At 46.2% G+C, this 18,959-nt stretch overlaps 1 protein-coding gene across 1 annotated transcript in view; it reads left to right on the top strand.

Annotated features, from left to right (window-relative positions):
• Positions 1–18,959, top strand: part of epb41l5 (erythrocyte membrane protein band 4.1 like 5) — a 149,072-nt gene that overhangs the window by 36,445 nt on the left and 93,668 nt on the right. The window contains exons 2-3 of the mRNA XM_055638750.1: positions 11,147–11,251; positions 16,595–16,637. Of these exons, the coding sequence (XP_055494725.1) occupies positions 11,147–11,251; positions 16,595–16,637 (148 nt within the window). The remainder of the gene's footprint in view (positions 1–11,146; positions 11,252–16,594; positions 16,638–18,959) is intronic.

The raw sequence follows: 18,959 nt of genomic DNA, 5'->3' as shown, positions 1-18,959 counted from the left end.
AAGAAAATAATGGACGAAATAGAAACATAGAAAACAGGTGCAGGAGGAGGCTATTCAGCCCTTTGAGCCAGCACCGCCATTCAATATGATCATGGCTGATCATCCAAAATCAGTACACCATTCCAACTTTCTCCCCATGTCCCTTGATTCCATTAGCCCTAAAAGCTATATCTAACTCACTCCTGAATTAAAGTTGTATGTATTTTGAATGTATGTCGCATTCGAAAGAAAATAAATGAACAGAGGGTGCAAATAGAAATAAGTAGGTATGATGTGATATTCATTCAGAGAATGGCTATAGGATGGTAGATTGTCACCTGCAAGTTGAGTGGTGCAAGTTGACTATAGGAATGACTGGGAGATAGGAAAAAGTGGAGAGTGGCCCCATCCAATACTGATGGTCTAAGAGCAAAGAGCTCTTTCAGAAACCAATTTCAGAAAACCGAGATGTAGAATTTGTTCGGGTGGAAATGTGGAAGAAATATTTGTGGGAGTGGTGTGGAGGCCTCTTAACGGAAACCACATTGTAGTACTGAATGTAAAGGAAAAGAATAGTGGGAGCTTTACTGAACCGTATGGTGATAATATAGGTACGAACACGCCTGAGGTATTGAGGAAAGAACGAGATGCCTCATTGTCACCTTTCCCTCGGCCAACAACGAACCCCTCTACATTTCCTTGATCACTATCTGCTTTGATCTGTCCTCTTCACACCTTACATTAACTTTGTACTGGTCCATATCTCTAGTTTTACCCCTCCCCCGACACTCTGTCTGAAGAAGGGTCTCAACTTGAAATTTCACCTATTCCTTTCCCCCAGAGATGCTGCCTGTTCCGCTGAGTTTAGTTTGGAGATACAGCGCGGAAACAGGCCCTTTGGCCCACTGAGTCAGCGCCGACCAGTGATCCCCGCACACTTACACTATCCTACACACACTAGGGACAATCATTCCATTTACCAAACCAATTTACCATCAAACCTGTATGTCTTTGGAGTGTGGGAGGAAACCGAAGAGGTCGGAGAAAACATACGCAGTCACGGGGAGAACGTACACACTCCGTACAGACAGCACCTGTATTTACTCCAGCATTTTGTGTCTATTTTCAGAGAAAGTGGACTGGATTTGTACTTGGATTGGACATGTTGCCTTTTGAGGAAAGTTTGGACGGGCTAGTCTTGTATATGCCGTAGTTCAGAAGAGTTGATTCAACTACAAGATACTAAACACAATTTTTGGTGAATTTGGAGAGGATTTTGCCTCTTATGGGAGAATATAGGACGAGGGTCACTGCCTTCAAAATAAACGCATTGCTTATTTTGAAGCAGAATGTAGATGCTGATGAGTAGGAGGGAACCGCAGCTGCTGGTTTACACCAAAGATGGACACACAATGCTGGATGGAGTAACTCAGCGGGACAGGCAGCATCTCTGGAGAGAAGGAATGGGTGACGTTTCGGGTCGAGACCATTCTTCAGACTGATGACTTGTGGCAGTTTTCAAGGCAGTTAGTCTTTATTCCCGTGACTAAATGCACCATAAGTTATTTAATATTTAACAGTTTGAGGCACTGAGTTTGTGTTCCCTCCTTGTCTTCCACCACTCCCTCCTACATTGTAATCACTGTTTACATTCCAGTAACAAATCGAGGGTCACTATTTCTTTTCACAATGTCTCTAGGCACGTTGCTGTGGCAACGACCTTGGGCATTCTTTTTTAAAGAAGTGCATTTCAGCCAGCTAGGTTTTTAATTTATTGCTTTTTGACTAATTATACTGGCGAATGCAGCTCACATTTATTCCCCCTCGGCCATATTATTCATGGTATTATTTCAGAATATTTGATTTCATGTGCCTTCCCTAATAACAATAAATTGGCACGGTGGCACAGCGGTAGAGTTGCTGCCTTTCAGCGCCAGGGACCCGAGTTTGATCTTGACTGTGGGTGCTGTCTGTATGGAGTTTGTACATTCTCCCCGTGAACTGCGTGGGTTTTCTCCGAGATCTTCGGTTTCCTCCCACACTCCAAAGACGTATAGTTTGTAGGTTAATTGGATAGGTATGAGTGTAAATTGTCCCCAGTGTGTGTGTAGGATAGTGTTAATGTGCGTGCGGTTGGTGAGGAATCAGTGAGCCCAATTCTGCTCCTATCACTTATAACCTTAAGTCTGGGTGAGGATCTGGTGGGGAACAAGACTTGAGCACCTTTCCAATGAGGTGACCCTGGTCTTGCAGGCAACGGGTAGTGAAAACAGCTTATCACATCATCGGTGCCCCGCTCCCTGCCATGGCTGCCCTCCACCGCACACGGTGTCTGAGACGGGCCGGGAAAATCATTAAGGACCCCTCATACCCCAACCATGGACTATTTGCCCTCCTCCCATCAGGGAGGCGCTACAGGAACCACCAGCAGGCTGAGGAACAGCTTCTTCCAAAATACCATTACGCTGCTGAACTCACAGGCCCGACGCTAGCTATCTTTTATACCCTTTTATCTGTATATATTTATTTGCCTATGTACTAGATCAATTATATCCACATTGTACATATTGTTTTAACCAGTATTTTACTACTTTGCACTCTGATTAGATGCTAAACTGCATTTCGTTGTACCTGTCCTCGTATTTGTGCAATGACAATAAAGTTGAATCTAATCTAATCTAATATAATTTGGCAAACTTGGTAACAAAGAACGAGGTCAGGCCCTTCGGCCCACGATGTCTGTGCTGAACTTGATACCAAGACCATCACTTATCTGCAAACAATGTACGGGTGATGTACGAATTGGAGCCCACAGCAAGAAAGGCTGGGCCTACAAGATCTGTCGGTTGCCAAATACTTTCTCGGACCCGCTGACCCTCAGCATAGGAGCACCACAAGGCTGCATACTCTCCCCTTTACTCTCTCTACACCAACGACTGCACCTCTGTCAGGCTCGTCTGACAAGATTGCGGACGACACAACCCTTCTTCTTGTCCAGTCCACACACAAGGTAAGACGTTGTTCTGCTAGAACTGACCACACTTCTCGGCATCTGCACAATGGTGTCTGTCTTGCGCTTCTTGTGCGTGGCGGTGGAAACAGGGCCACGACGTGAACGCTCTTTCCTTGACCCCAACACAACCCTGATGGGACTGATCCAGGATGGGGAGGATCTGCTTACAGACAGGAGGTTCCACCGCTGGGGTCCTGGTGCCATCGCAACTACCTGGAGCTCAATGCTCTTACGACGGTGGAATTGATTGTAGACTTTAGGAGAGCTTCCCCTTCCCTCCCCCCCCACTCACCATCAACAACACCACAGTCACATCTTCAGAGTAATTTAAGTCCCTGGGAACCATCATCTCCAGGGACCTTAAATGGGAGGCCACCATTGACTCCACCGTCCAAAAGGCCCAACAGAGGATGTACTTTCTGCAGCAGCTGGGAAAACACAATCTGCCATGGGCAATGATGGTCCAGTTTTATACTGTCATCATAGAGTCTTCTCCATCATGGTCTGGTTTGGCTCGGCCACCAAGCATGACATCTGGAGGCTGCGGTGCATTGTTTGATCAGCCGAGAAGGTTGTTGACTGCAACATTCCTCCCCATTAAGGAACTGTACACTACAAGGGCCAGGAAGCGAGTGGGTAAGATCATCCCTGACCCCTCTCACCCTGGCCACAAACTCTTTGAAGCACTTCCCTCTGGAAGGCAACTCCGGACTGTCAAAGCTGCCACAGCCAGACATAACCTGGCTTTTTTCCACGAGCAGTAGCTCTACTCAACAGACAAAAGTCTGTAGCCTCCTTTTGCTCTGGTATTTTATTTAATTCTTCACATGTTTAAATTATAGTGCTTTATTTTTAATTGTCTACTGTATATCGTGTTGTTACTTGCGAGCAAAGCACCAAGGCAAATTCCTTGTATGTATACATACTTGGCTGATAAAATGTATTCAATTCAATTGAAGTTGCTGGTTTAACTCCCCTTCCCATTCCCACACTGACCTTACTGTCCTGGGCCACTGCCATTGTCAGAGTGATGCCAAACGCTAATTGGACGAACAGCGCCTCATATTTTGCTTGGGCAGCTTGCAACACAGCGGTATGAATATTGATTTATCTAACGTCAAGTAACCCTTGCATCGCCCTCTCTCTGTGTCCCTCCCCCACCCTAGTCGTTGTCCTAGTTTCAATGTCGTCTGTTGAGTTTCATTGTGTGTATAACTCATTAACACCTAACCCACAGCTAACAATGGACCATTTCCGTTATCTTTGTTCCGAAAAACTGACCGTGTTCAAAAATTCCACGCGGCAACGGCCTGCCGGCCCGCAGCCGCCTCAACGGGCATGCACAGCCTCTTGATGGGCGTATGCAGCGTCTTGACGCCGTACGTCACACGCGAACTTCCCGCGGACTTCGCTCGAACTTTACTTCACTCACTTGACCTCCGCGCGGCCCCCGCTTCCGGTTTGGTCGCGCTCGCCGCATGCAGGTCGCATGCTGGTGGGACAGGCCCTTGATTCTCTGTTTCACAATGACTTGCCCTATGGGTCAAAGTAGTTGGTGTACAATTGAATCTACACCATGGCCAGAGTGTGTGAGACCTTCAACTTTTCTAAAGAACCTGAGGGAATCACCAATTTTTGACAAGCTAGATCAATTTTTGCCAACATCCAGAAATTATTTAATTTTAAACCTATATTGGTCGTTACCACTGTGAAACGTAATATGGACCTGTTTCCATGCTATATTTCTGAAACCAAACGGATGCATTTCTTTGGGTCAAACCTGACTAACTAGTTGTTAAAAGTTGTAGAGATGGTTGTAAACTTCAAATTCCTTTGAGCCAATATCACCAACAACATCTCCTAGACCACCCAAGAAGGCACACCAACGCCTCTAATTGCTTAGAAGGCTCAGGAAGTTTGGCATGTCCCCGACAACTCTCACCAACTTCTACAGATGCACCATGGAAAGCATTTTTATCAGGATGCATCACAATTTTGTTTGGGAACAGCTCCATCTAAGACTGCAATAAATTGCAGCAAATTGTGGACGCAGCCCTGACCATCACACAAACCAACCTCCCTTATCTTGACTCCATTTATACCTCGCTCTGCCTCGGCAAGGCCAGCAGCATAGTCAAGATGGGTAGCACCCTGGTCACTCCCTCTTCTCCCCTCTCCCATCAGACAAAAGGTATTGAAGTGTGATTTGGGGAACATTTTCTTCCCAGCTGTTATCATCCCACCACAACTGAATCATCCCACCACAACTGAATCATCCCACCACAACCAGAGAGCAGTGCTCAACTACCAGCTACCTCTTTGATGACCCTCGGACGATACTTGATCAGACTTTGTACTAAATGTTATTCTCTTATCATGTAAATTCTCGCACTGTAAATGGACTGTTTGTAATCATTTATTGTCTCTCTGCTGACTGGTTAGCACGAACCGAAAGCTTTATCGCTGTGCCTCGGTACTCGTGACTATAAACTAAACTAAGAAGCAGAGTGGATTCTCCTGTATCTTTCCCTTGCTCTCCCAACTTTACTTTGAGCTGGTGCCCGGTGGGTTAAAACTACCCACTTTTGTTTGTTTGTCTTTTTATCGTTGGCGTGACTTGTGGGTGGCTGGAAAGAAATAGAACTTGAGATTTTTTTTTATTGAGGCGCAAAGAAAACCAGCCTCCCCTGCCTGTTCATGCTCCAACATTAGGCCATAGTTCATTAAGGTCTTACAATGAGTCCTTTGTGTCTCCTTCAATGGCTTAGCTAGACTTTCTATGCACTAGACAAATATGAGTAGCCTTTGAATGCTCAACGAACCCAAACAAATGTCTTTGTATTACATGAAAGAATAACGCTTTGCTGAGACTAAATAGGATTATGCGATGACTTCAGTTTGGGGCGGTTGTTTTGTTAGGAAATATTTTTTTGGGCCACTTCTGAATTCAGGGTTGAAAATATTGCTTTTACTTGGCTTCTGACATTGCTTTGTTTATTTTAGTTTTGAGATACAGCGTAGAAACGGTCCCTTCGGCCTACGTTGACCAACGATCGCCCCGTACACCAACATTATCCACCATGCTTGGGGCAATTTTACAGAAGCCAATTAACCTCCAACCCTGCACATCTCTGGGATGTGGGAGGAAACCTGAGCACCCAGAGAAAACCCACGTGGTCACAGAAAGAACGTATAAACTCCGTAGGGATAGCACCTGTAGTCAGGATCGAACCCGGGTCTCTGGCCCTGTGAGGCAGCAACTCTACCGTTGCGCCACCGTGCTGCTCAACCTTACTACGTTTCACCTACCGCTTTAAAGGGGCAAGTTGGTTGATACCTCCTACTGGCGTAGTTGTCAGTAATGCACTGCAGGTCATTGAGTGTAATAATAATAGTGTAATAATAATAATAATATCTTTTATTGTCATTGCACATAAGCACAATGAGATTTGGTATGCAGCTTCCAACCGATGTCATAACATAAATAACTAATAAAATTTGGATTTAGATATCCCGAGAACATGGATTGTAAAAAGAACAGTAAAACAGTTCAACAGACTAAAATGCAAATGTGTCTGTGCAACGTGACCATCTGAGGGAGACAGTCCATGGGGGGGCACTCAGCAGGGCCGGTTCAGAGCCGCTATAGCTCTGGGAATGAAGCTGTTCCTGAGTCTGGAGGTTCGGGCGTAGAAGGCCTTGTAACGTCTGCTGGAGAGAAGTAGTTCGAACAGTCCATTAAAAGGGTGTGAAGAGTCTTTATGGATGCTGACGGCCTTCCTGAGGCACTGTGTGTAGTACTGCTGTTTCTATTTGGTTTGTGGTTGTGGCGTGCTTCCGGTTGAGGGAGTGGAGAGAGTGAGCATCATGAAGGAGGCGTGAGTAACGGGCCTGTCCCTGGCGGACTGCGTGTGGGGCATTGGGCTCTGCTGCAACCCGGCCTGTCAATTCCGTCTTGTTTAACCGCACCCAACACCGCGTTTCGTACCTCCCGGCCTTGGGTTAAACTTTACCCCCCCCCCCCCCACTTGGCTACAGCGGATAATCCCCGTGGTCCGTTATTGCGAGGGTTTACTGTATAACATTTAAAAGGCATTTGTACAGATAAAGTTGTGAACACTGCCCAGTCCAACACCGGCTCTGACCTCCCCACCGTCCAAGGGATTTATCGGAGTCGCTGCCTCAAAAAGGCAGCCAGCATCATCAAAGAACCACACCACCCTGGTCGCACACCCATCTCACCACTGCCATCGGGAAGGAGGTACAGGCAGGCACGGATATCGCTGTCAAAACATACGGGGGACACAATTTATTGGCGGCTGCACGCGCGTTCACACACACGTGAGGTTTTGGCCATGGGCCCTATGGCCGGTGACTTCGGCAACTGACCTGGTTGGTGACCGATTCCGAACTCTGGCAACAGCAGGTTCGTCCGCCCCGAATCGTGGGGCTTCAATCGGCCCGTTCGCGGGGGCTTCAACATCGGGAGCCCTCGATCGCCTCAACTCAGTAATTTGTCCGTAGGGTGGTGGAAGACCCCGAGGTCGATTTTAAGCTGCACCGGGCCGGGCGATGAAAAGCCCCGCGAACGGGCCAATTCAAGCTCTGCTCTGATCTTTGCTCCACGAGGGCGTCTCCCTCCTCCAATCATCACGCTGAATTATCATGCCCTCCCCCTTCTGCCTGCTGACCAACATCTCTCTCGTCCAATCGGTGCCCTAGATCATCAGTCCCACCCCCACGGTCATGCGGAAAGTGGAGATTTTTAACAACTTTTATTCACGGAGGTTTAAAATCCTCTACTCTACTGCTGCGCCACTGTGCCGTCTGGCCTGGCCAGTTGTAGCCTAACCTGCTAAGAATTTCCAACGTTTTGCCTTTTTTCCCAGTTTTCCAGCAGCTGTAGTTTTTTTGCGATTAGATCCCCTGAAATATGGCTAGACAAAACTTGATCTTCAGGGTAACTAACGTCTGGACAAAAGGGTACATTATAAGCATTACCTTAAAGGAGTAGAGCAAGATAGGGAAGAGTTGTAAGGAAGTTTCAGAACTCAAGAAAGAGGCGGCTTGGTGGCCCAGCGGTAGAGTTACTGCCTTACAGCGCCAGAGACCCGGGTTCGATCCTGACTACGGGTGTTGCCTGTACACAGTTTGTACGTTCTCCCTCTCTCCGTTTCTCCGGATGTTCCGGTTTACTCCCACACTCCAAAGACGTACAGGTTTATAGGTTAATTGGCTTAGTATAATTGTAAATTGTCCCGTGTGTGTGTAGGATAGTGTTAGTGTGGGGGGGATCACTGGTCGGCGCAGCCTCAGCGGGCGAAGGGTCTGTTTACACGCTGTGTCTCGAAACTAAATTAGCAGCTGAGATATGACTGGGGAATTGTGGGGAGCTTTCTTCTACATTGGCCAAAAGGGCTGTTTCTAAACCTTTAAAATCATGCACATCGATTAAATAGACCACGGCTTATCTGCACTCAAACCCTGCATATGCTTCAAATCAATAATACATATTGTGGTGCGTATATGGAGCTTTACACAGAGGGTGGTACATATATGGAAGGAGTGCCAGAGGAAGCAGTGGAGGTTGTCCCATTGGCAGCATTTGAAAGATATTTGGACGTGTACATGGTCGGAAAAGATTGGAATGGTATGGGCTAGGGGCACATAAGTGGGACTAGTTCAGTTGTGCAACTTGTTCAGCATGGGCGGGCTGGACCTAAGTGGCCATTTCCGCCTTGAATCAGTCCATGTCTTTATGACTCTACCCTAAAAATCAACAAAAAAATATTGGTCTCCATGTTGAATTTTTCAATTCTTCCAGTACCAAAGGGACCAATTCCAGATTTCCACCACGTTTTAACTGGTGAGAGAAGACACAAAATGCTGGAGAATCTCAGCGGAACAGGCAGCATCTCGGGATAGAAGCAATTGGTGACGTTTTGGATTGTTTCCGACTCCGAAGAAGGGTCTCAACCCGAAATGTCACCCATTCCTTCTCTCCAGAGATGCTGCCTGTCCCACTGAGTTACACCAGCATTTTGTGTCTATCTTTGATGGACCAGCATCTGCAGTTCCTTGCTAAACATTTTAACTGGTGAAACGGCTTTCCAATTTCCTATGCCGTTATTTTTCAGGTGTTTTCTCCAGAACTGGAGGTGGTTATAACATTTGATTCAAACAGAAATATTCAGCAGGTCATATAACAATTACAGCACGGAAACAGGCCATCTCGACCCTTCTAGTCCGTGCCGAAAAGGTCAAGTAACTTCAATAGAAAGAGAAACAGTTTCATGTTTATAACCTGTTGTAATTTAAAACTGGATTGTAATCAATGTGATACCAGTTCCCTTACGCCAATATGCCCAACATCTGCTTATTTGCTTGGCCTGTTGACATTCAGAAAAATAGCAGGCAAGCATGAAATTTAGGTTCCAAAAATGTGAGTGATTTCAAATTCATTCATATTTTGGGAGTTAGGCTCGAGAGCGAACAACAAAATACGTGGGAAACTGAATAGCAAGTTAAAATGAGAGCAATGGAGAGATCGTCAATTTGCTCCACCTTCCTTGATGTAGCCATGGTACTCCTTGGGCTGCTGCAGTCAGAGCAATACAGCACGGAAACAGGCCCTTCGGCCCAACTCATCCATGCAAACCCTGGTGTCTTCCTGAGCGAGTCCCATTTGCATGGATTTTGCCTATATCCCTCTTGACCTTTCTTGCCCATGTAGAGTCAAGAGTGTTTTATTGTCATGTCCCAGATAGACCAATGACATTCTTACTTGCTGCAGCACAATCCTGACCCCGGGGGCTGTCTGTACGGAGTTTGTACGCTCGCCCTGTGACCACATGGGTTTTCTCCAGGTGCTCTTGTTTCCTCCCACACTCCAAAGATGCACAGGCTTGTTAGTTAATTGGTTTCGGAAAGATGTGTAAATTGTCCCCAATGTGTTGGATTGGGTGAGGCGATCGCTGGTCGCCATGGACTCGGTGGGTCGAAGGGCCTGTTTCTGCCCTGCATCTCCAAAAACAATAAACTAAAAGCTAAAACTGAACCGTGAAGAGATGAACACATTTTATATGTCAATGACCGAGTGTCAGAACTATGAAGAGACGTTAGAATCGAGCATGATCCCACAATCCCACAACCTCATTCTCAACGTGGGAAAAACTAAGGAGATGGTGGTTGACTTCAGGAGGGCGGGGAAACAACACCATACACCTCTGCACATCGATGGAGCTGATGTGGAAAGGGTCAGCAGCGTGAAGTTCCTAGGACTCCACCTGTCAGATGACCTGACGTCCATGACCAACACCACAGCACTGGTCAAGAGAGCCCAGCAGCGACTACACCCTCTCCGAAGACTACGTAAAGCAGGCCTCCCCACTACACACCTACAAACTTTTTATAGGGGGACAATCGAGAGCACATTAACCTGCGGCATCACTTCCTGGTTCGGGAGCTGCAAGGCGTACGAACGGCACCAACGAGGCAGGATTGTGAAGACCGCCAGCAGGATTATTGGTGCTCCACTCCCTTTCCTGCTGGACATATACAGGAAGAGATGTATCAGCAGAGCCATCTCCATCATCAAAGACCCCTACCACCCATCGCATCACATATTCTCCATCCTGCCATCTGGGAAGAGGTACAGGAGCATTAGCTGCAAAACCAGCAGGATGCTCCTCAGCTTCTTCCCGCAGGCTATAAGACTGATAAACGGACTTTGCCCCCTGCCAAAGTATCGCGCACCAACCACCAACCTGGGCACACTGCAGCAGAGCCACTGTCGTGCCGCTGCCGATCGGAACGCCTGTTGATGTTTAGTAGAGAGTAGAGTGTTTAATTTGTTCATGATATATGTATTTTTATTTCTATTTATTCTTTACTGCACACTGAATGGACACTGGTTGAGCAACGTTGTTTTGTTTCCTCTGGGTATGTGAGTACTCAGGAAAATGACAATAAAGATATACAATACAATACAATACAATGATTTAACTTTCAGATAAAATTGCAATATTGATCGGTGACGGCAACAGATTTGAATCTGTTTTTAAGCAAACATTCCTGTTGAATCTGTGCAAAAATGTTTTAAAGGGCATTTTGGAATATTAATAGTACTGAAATGTTCTTGTCTTTTCTGTTTAGAAAAAAGCTAAAGGCCAGGAATTGTTTGAGCAAATCATGTACCATCTTGACATCATTGAGAAAGATTACTTTGGCCTGCGATTCATGGACTCTGCCCAAGTAGCGGTAAGATGCCTTCTTCATCCAATGTACGCTTAATACTGCTAATGGCGTGGAACTCTTCAACTTGACAAGTCTTGTTTGTATTGCACGTGATATGACAAAATGCATTCCAGTAAATATTTTTTATTTGATCTCTGTTGTGAGGGGAGAGATACCCAATTAATTTTATGTGTGGGAAGGAACTGCAGATGCTGGATTAAACCGAAGACAGGCACAAAATGCTGGAGTAACTCAGCGGGACAGACAGCATCTCTGGAGACAAGGAATGGGTGACGTTCAGGTCGAGACTGAAGAAGGGTCTCGACCCGAAACATTACCCATTCCTTCTCACTAGAGATGCTTCCTGTCACCCTAATGCCCCTGTCCCACTTAGGAAACTTGAACGGAAACCTCTGGAGACTTTGCGCCCCACCCAAGGTTTCCGTGTGGTTCCCGGAGGTTGCAAGTGGTTGCCGGAGGTTGCAGGTAGTGGAAGCAGGTAGAGAGACTGACAAAAACCTCCAGGAACCGCACGGAAACCTTGGGTGGGGCGCAAAGTCTCCAGAGGTTTCCGTTCAGGTTTCCTGAGTTACTCCAGCATTCTGTGTCTATCTCTAATTAGTTTTACTGGTATTCAGGTGGGTATGCTATTTCTTTCGTCTATGTAGGGAATGGCTTGGGAAGAATGGCAAGCCTGTCTTGGGCAACTCTTTATGCATAAACAAAAAATAAATAAATGCATATACTTTGTACCGTTAGTAGCATTTAAAGCATTATATTGCAAGGAATCTTCTCTGGAATCCTTGATCATTTCTTTGAATTGGTTTCCTCCTATTTTGCTTGTCTCTACACTTGTGTGATACTCATACAGTATTGAAATAGGCCCGTCAGCCCAGCTTGCCCATGCTGACCAAGAGGCATTTGGCTCAAATCTCCCGAAACCTATCCTGTCCATGTACCCGTCCAATTGTCTTTTAAATGTTGGTATAGTCCCTGCCTCAGTCTCTATAGTCCTCTGGCAGCTCATTCCATATGCCCACCACCTCACTGTGAAGCCGCTGCCCTGGTTTGACTTCCCAAGAAGCAACACCTCGCACTTATCTTCATTAAACTCCATTACCCATTAAATTCCATTTGTGCCTGCAGTTCCTTCCTACAAACTCCGTTAACTATTCCTTAGCCCACCTACCCAGCTGATCAAGATCCTGGGGTATAAAGGAAGAACAAAATCTCCTCTTAACTTTGAAGAAGAATCTTAACTTGCAACATCCTCTGTCCACTCCTTCCCCAGATGCTGCCTGACCCACTGAGTTCCTCCAGCATTTTGCTTCAGTTTCCAGTATCTCCAGTCTCTTACTAGATTGCTTGTGTTAAGTCTGCTTGAAGTTCTCTTGGGTTGAAACTCTGTTTTAGTTCATCGTTGGGCAGTAGAAGAGGAAGAAAGTACTTGCGTCTACAATCCCACTCTTCCTAGAACTTACTAATTGTGTGCTTCTGATTGTGAAGGTGATAATTTTCCTATCTAGGTCAGACTCCAGACAAGCTAACCCATTGTTATTAACTAGAGACACGAGACTGCAGATGCTTTAATTCTGAGCAAAAAATAACAGCGCTTGGGAGAATTCGGCAAGCCAGGCAGCAAATGTGGAGTGAGAACGGTTAGTCTGAAGAGGGGCCTGACTAGTGTTGCCAACTTTCCCACTCCTAAATAAAGGACGAAAGGTCAAAATAAGGGTCAAATTCCCGACGGCAATTCATTGACCGACTCGTCCGTGGCGGGGTGAATGATGAATTGGCCCGGGTGTTGGACTGCACACAAAGCCCAGTCTGTGGGTCAGCTGAGGAATTTTGGCCTTCGCGACATCGCTCGCAAAGTACGGCACCCGGGCCAAAACTCCTCAGCTGGCCCGCCGGCGTGGCTTTGTGTTCTGCTGCACGCAAAGTCCAGCTCGTGAACCGATGATCGGCCATGAGGAGGAGGGGTGGTGGTGTCGGCGGTAAGCGATGGTCGGACAGCTGGCCGGGCTGCCGACCGACGGGGCCAGGGGCAAGGTGCTGCTGCTGCACTCCATGGGCTGCACTACGTCGGGACGGTTGAGGCGTGGCCAGAAGCGGCACTCCGACCAGACAGTCCCCTCGACCCGAGTAGGAGCAGTCAAATACGGGACAAGGGCGGTCCCGTATGGGACAAACCAATTTAACCCAATATACGGGGTGTCCTGGCTAACACGGGACAGTTGGCAACCCTAGTCCTGACCCGAATCTTTGCTGTCCATATCTCTCCACAGATGCTGCCTGGCCTGCAGAGTTATGAATAGAGTTTGATTTGTTGTCACGTGTACTGAGGCACAGTGAAAAGGTCAGCAGAAAGACAATACATGATTACAATCGAACCATGGTAAAGGGAATAGACACAAAAAGCTGGAGTAACTCAGCAGGACGGGCAGCATCTCTGGAGAGAAGGAATGGGTGATGTTTCGGCTCGAGACCCAGTCGTCCATTGCTTCTCTCCAGAGATGCTGCCCGTCCCACTGAGTTACTCCAGCTTTCTGTGTCTATCTTTGGTTTAAACCAGCATCTGCAGTTCCTTCCTACAAATAAAGGGAATACCCAACACTTTGTCCCCCCACATTGTCATATGCTTCTTATTGCCGATTAACCAAGGAAAAACATGGAAATTCCAGTTCTCTCTCCAACCATATTCTTGCCATTTATTGAACCCGACCAAAGGATTGGAGTTGAATATGGAGTTACACTGGTTTCAGATCTGGTTTGGTAACCCATGCCTCCAATGTTCTTGTGACATACAACATTTTAAAACGATGCAGTCTTGTGAAACAAGGGTCTGTATCTGGAAGGAATTTTAATAAGTAATTATTTTAACCTCCCACCCAATGTGGATAAGTCCGTTTTGACATCTGCTTTGTATTTGCCTGGTTAATCCCAAGAGCTGCTTCATGTGAGAAGGCTGAAAGCTCGACATTTCTCTAAACAAAGTGCGCACCGATGGCTCGGCCAAGTGCTGCTAAATGTCTAGCGCTGGAATGTGTAGGAGCTGAAGGAAAACAGGCCTGAGATGAGAAAAGGCAGGGAGTATCAAGCCCTGTCACTAACGCCAAGACTACTCCGAAGCAGAAATGACTGACGGTTTAAATTGTTAGCTTAATTTCTCTTGTGTTGCCTCGCTTGGTTTTGAATGAACTGAAAAATAAGTTAAAGGATACTCCTTGAATTTGGGCGTCGCTCCTGTGATTACTCTAGCCTTTATGGATGAAAAGGTTGATATCGTTCATTTTGCTTTGTGAGAATGCCAAACCATTGGGCCAGCTTCATTCTTCTGAAATACCAATTGGCAGGGCCGTGTTTTGTTTTGCTGGTGAGGGTGCGTTGCTTGGAACAACATGAGTGTTTACTTTACTTCTGCAGCAGCAGAATCGAAGGGTCGCTGGTGTTCCTTGGTTTTTATCCTGAACTTCGAAAGAAGCTGGCTTTCAAAAAGAATCTTCGCCAGGCGTATGATAAATGAGCAGATTATTCAAATGTTTAGTTTAGAGAGAGAGAGAGAGAGAGCTTGGATGCAGGCCTTTCGGCCCACCATGTCCGCGCTGACCATTGATCCCTGCACATTGACGCAATCTACACACAGTAGTGACAATTTACGATTATATCAAATCGAATTGGCTTACAAACCTGTATGTCTTTGGAGTGTGGAAGGAAACCGGAACTCCCGGAGAAAATCCACACAGGTCGCGTATAAACTCCGTACAGACAAGCACCCGTAGCCAGTATCAAACCCGGGACTCTGGCGCTGTAATAGGCCAGTCCCACTTAGGAGATTTTTAGGCGATTGCCGGCGACTGTCATAGTTGTAGCAGGTCGCTGGCAAACCGGCGACGTTAGGTGGTTTTTTCAGACGACTGCCGGCAAATACAACAATGGAATTCACCGAAATCAGCACTGGCGACAACCGACGTTACCTGGCGACAACCTACGACAGCACCCACGTCAGGAAAAGTCAAGCTACGCTCATTGACATCAATCCCACAGTTGCCACTGTCGCCGAACATTTTTCAACATGTTGAAAATCCAGCGGCGGTCAGAAAGACGCTACAACTCTTTGGGCGACTTTAGGAGACTACTCACGACCATACAGGTGGCACCCCGGCGACTATGTGGTGACAGCCTAGTCACCTGTAGTCGCCTAAAAAATCGCCTGTAAGACAGGCCCTTAAGGCAGCAACTCTACTGCTGCGCCACCGTGCCACGCTTCATGTCTTGAAGCTACCTGGCCTCGGTCATTTGCCATAAGGCCCTCAAGCAGTTATATGGAATTGTAACACTATGATTGACTGGGTGGGTAATTTTCTCCTTTTGTGGTTTAAAAGGTAAATCAGTGAGAGCGCTTGCCTCTCTGATCCCAATATGAATTTTGTTTCCATTGATACTTTGGAAAGCTTCCAACTTTGGCTCAAATAAAATCCTTTTTTCACAAAAGAAAATGATAAAGCAGCTGTATTGGACCAGGCAAAGAATCCAAAAATCAAGGTGCATAATTTAAAAGTCAATAAATGTTTGCAAGTCAAATTCAAAATATGGGATATATCAAAAGATAAAATGCAGCAAGCGCTAAATAGGTCAGGACTTCTATGGAGAGAGAGCTCATTTCAAGTCCCTGATCTATCATCACAACTGTTTTATGAGGGTATGCCTCCATTTTGTATGCTGTGGCACAGATCTGAAGTTGCTTTTGAGTCATCCCAGTCTCATGAGGTCTCGTGCTTGCAGTTTCAAGCACACAGTGCTGGAGTAGCTCAGTGGGTCAGGCAACATCTCTAGAGAACACGGAAAGGTGACGTTTCGGGTAGGGACCTTTCTTCAGACCCGAAACGTCACCTGCTCATGTTCTCCAGTCTGACTCTCAGTCTCGACTTGAAATGTCACCTATTCCTTTTCCCCAGAGATGCTGCCTGACCCACTGAGCCACTCCAGCATTTTTGTGTCCTTCTCTAGAGATGCCGTCTGACCCGATGAGTTACTCCAGCACTTTGCGTCCTTTTTTTTGGTAAACCGGCATCTGCAGTTCCTTGTTTCTCCAGCTTCAAGCTTGCTGGCTGTGACACGTGATGTTGGTATCGCAGAACTCGGTAAGTGTAGTCAGCAAATTAGTCAATCGTGGAATGCGGCACATTTACTGAAGTGCAAGAGTAAGATTCCTCGACGGTTTTAGTGGAAAATGGGGAAGTCCTTGCTATGCATTGGCTAACATGGCCTCTAAGCCTTATCAGAAGATGGTCCTTGCTATGTGTTGGCTAACATGGTCTCTAAGCCTTATCAGAAGATGACGTGCCTTGGTGTTTTGTATTGCAGCACTGGTTGGACATCACCAAGAGCATCAAGAAGCAAGTGAAAAGTAAGTTGTATTTGCAACCACTCTCTCCACTCGAGTCCACGAGTAGCATCTGCAAAGTGCTCTGGGCTTCGGACGATTAGTTTAGTCTAATGATCAGCCATGATCACATTGAATGGCAATGCTGGCTTGAAGGGCCAAATGGCCTACTCCTGCACCTACTGTCTATTGTCGCGAGTATCGAGGTACAGTGAGAAGCTTTTGTTGCGTGCTGGAAAAGGGTGTATTGTCTTTCTGCCGACTGGCTAGTATCAGTGTAGTTCAGTTTAGAGACAATCAACTAAACGGAACTAAGCTGAAAATAACCAGTCAGTAGAAAGACAGCACATGAATAGAATCGAGTCATTCACAGGTACAGATACATGATAAAGAGAATAATGTTTAGTGCAAGATAAAATCCAGTAAAGTCCGATTTAAAGGGTCTCCGAGGGTCTGCAACGTGGTAGATGGTTGCTCAGGACCGCTCTCCAGTTGTTGATTGAATGATTCAGTTCTATTGAAAGGTTCGTTGGAGGGCAGTTGAAGTTGCTGCAGGAAATAAAGGGGCCTGGGATTTGGCTGCAATGCTTGCCGAAGGAGTTGGTCACTCAGCAGCGACAATGGGTGGGCATCCGGTAAGGTGGGAGAGAGGGACAATTCGGGAATCGCATCAATGCTGAATACAATGGAAGACTAAGACTCTTTTGAAGGATGAAGGCAGGAACACTGAGTTTGCAGTTTGTTCACGTTATATTGTGGCCACAATGTATGGAATTGCATGTGGGTATAGGTGAGGTATGCATGTGGGTATAGGGTATAGGCTTGTATTCACTGGGGTTTAGAAGGATGAGGGAGGATCTTTTAGAAACATAAAAGGACTGGACAAGCTAGATGCAGGAAAATTGTTCCCAATGTTGGGAGAGTCCAGAACCAGGGGCTACAGTCTTAGAATAAAAGGGAGGTCATTTAAGACTGAGGTGAGAAAAAACTTTTTCATCCAGAGAGTTGTGAATTTGTGGAATTCCCTGCCACAGAGGGCAGTGGAGGCCAAATCACTGGATGGACTTAAGAGAGAGTTAGATAGAGCTTTAGGGGCTAGTGGAGTCAAGGGATATGGGGAGAAGGCAGGCACGGGTTATTGATAGGGGACGATCAGCCATGATCACAATGAATGGCGGTGCTGGCTCGAAGGTCCGAATGGCCTCCTCCTGCACCTATTTTCTATGTTTCTATGTTACTTGCTGCAGCTGTATTAAATGCAACAACACAACAAATAAATATACAATACATTATCAGTTATTCTAGGACAAGGGTTCCCAACCTGGGGTAAAAATGAATGAATGAATGAATGATAAAATAAATTACCAATAAAGGTCATTCATTCATTCAATTCATTTCACCTACCCACGGGGTAAATTTCGCCTGCCCAGGGGGTAAATTTGTTGATTATAGATTTATACATATTTTTTCTCATTGACTGACTGTGTTTGGTTCTAGTATACCAGCATCTGTTCATCATTAGATGTTCATAAATAAGTGAAACAACATTGTTAAGTGCTATTAAAGTTGCCAGGGGTAAACGGGACAAAAAAAGGTTGGGAGCCCCTGCTCTAGGTGAACCAGATAGTGCAGCTTACACCCCAGCGGTAAGAACATTAACTTCAAGTAGCCCTTGCTTTCCCTCTCTCTCCATCCCCTCCCCTTCCCAGTTCACCCACCAGTCTTACTGTCTCCGACTACAGTCTATCTCTATACCGCTTACTCCCCTGACATCAGTCTGAAGAAAGGTCTCGACCCGAAACGTCACCCATTCCTTCTCTCCAGAGATGCTGCCTGTCCCACTGAGTTACTCCAGCATTTTGTGTCTACCTTCGAATTAAACCAGCATCGGCAGTTCTTTCCTGCACTGCTTAGTTTCACTGTTTGTATCACCTTCTCCCACAGCCAACAATGGACCATTGTGGACTCCACCAATTCTTGACCATTGTTGCTGGCTTTGATTTGTCCTTTTGCACACCTTTCATTTGTTCTATGTGCCTTTTCATAGGAACATTGAAAATAGGTGCAGGAGTAGCCCATTCGACCCTTTGAGCCATTCAATATGATCATGGCTGATCAGCCACAATCAGTTCCCTGTTTCTGCTTTTCCCCCATATCTCTTGATTCCGTTAGCCCCAAGCGTTATATCTAACTCTCTTTTCATATCTCTAGTTTCCGTCTTTTCTGACTCCCAGTCTGAAGAAGGGTCTCGACCCAAAACATCTCCTATTCCTTCTCACCAGAGATGCTGCCGGACCCACTGAGCTACTGCAGCTTTTTGTGTCTATCTTCAGTTTTATTCATGTC

Source organism: Leucoraja erinacea, chromosome 7, assembly GCF_028641065.1.
Source record: "Leucoraja erinacea ecotype New England chromosome 7, Leri_hhj_1, whole genome shotgun sequence".
NCBI lineage: Eukaryota > Metazoa > Chordata > Chondrichthyes > Rajiformes > Rajidae > Leucoraja > Leucoraja erinaceus.
This window is presented reverse-complemented; position numbering and strand designations above follow the sequence as displayed.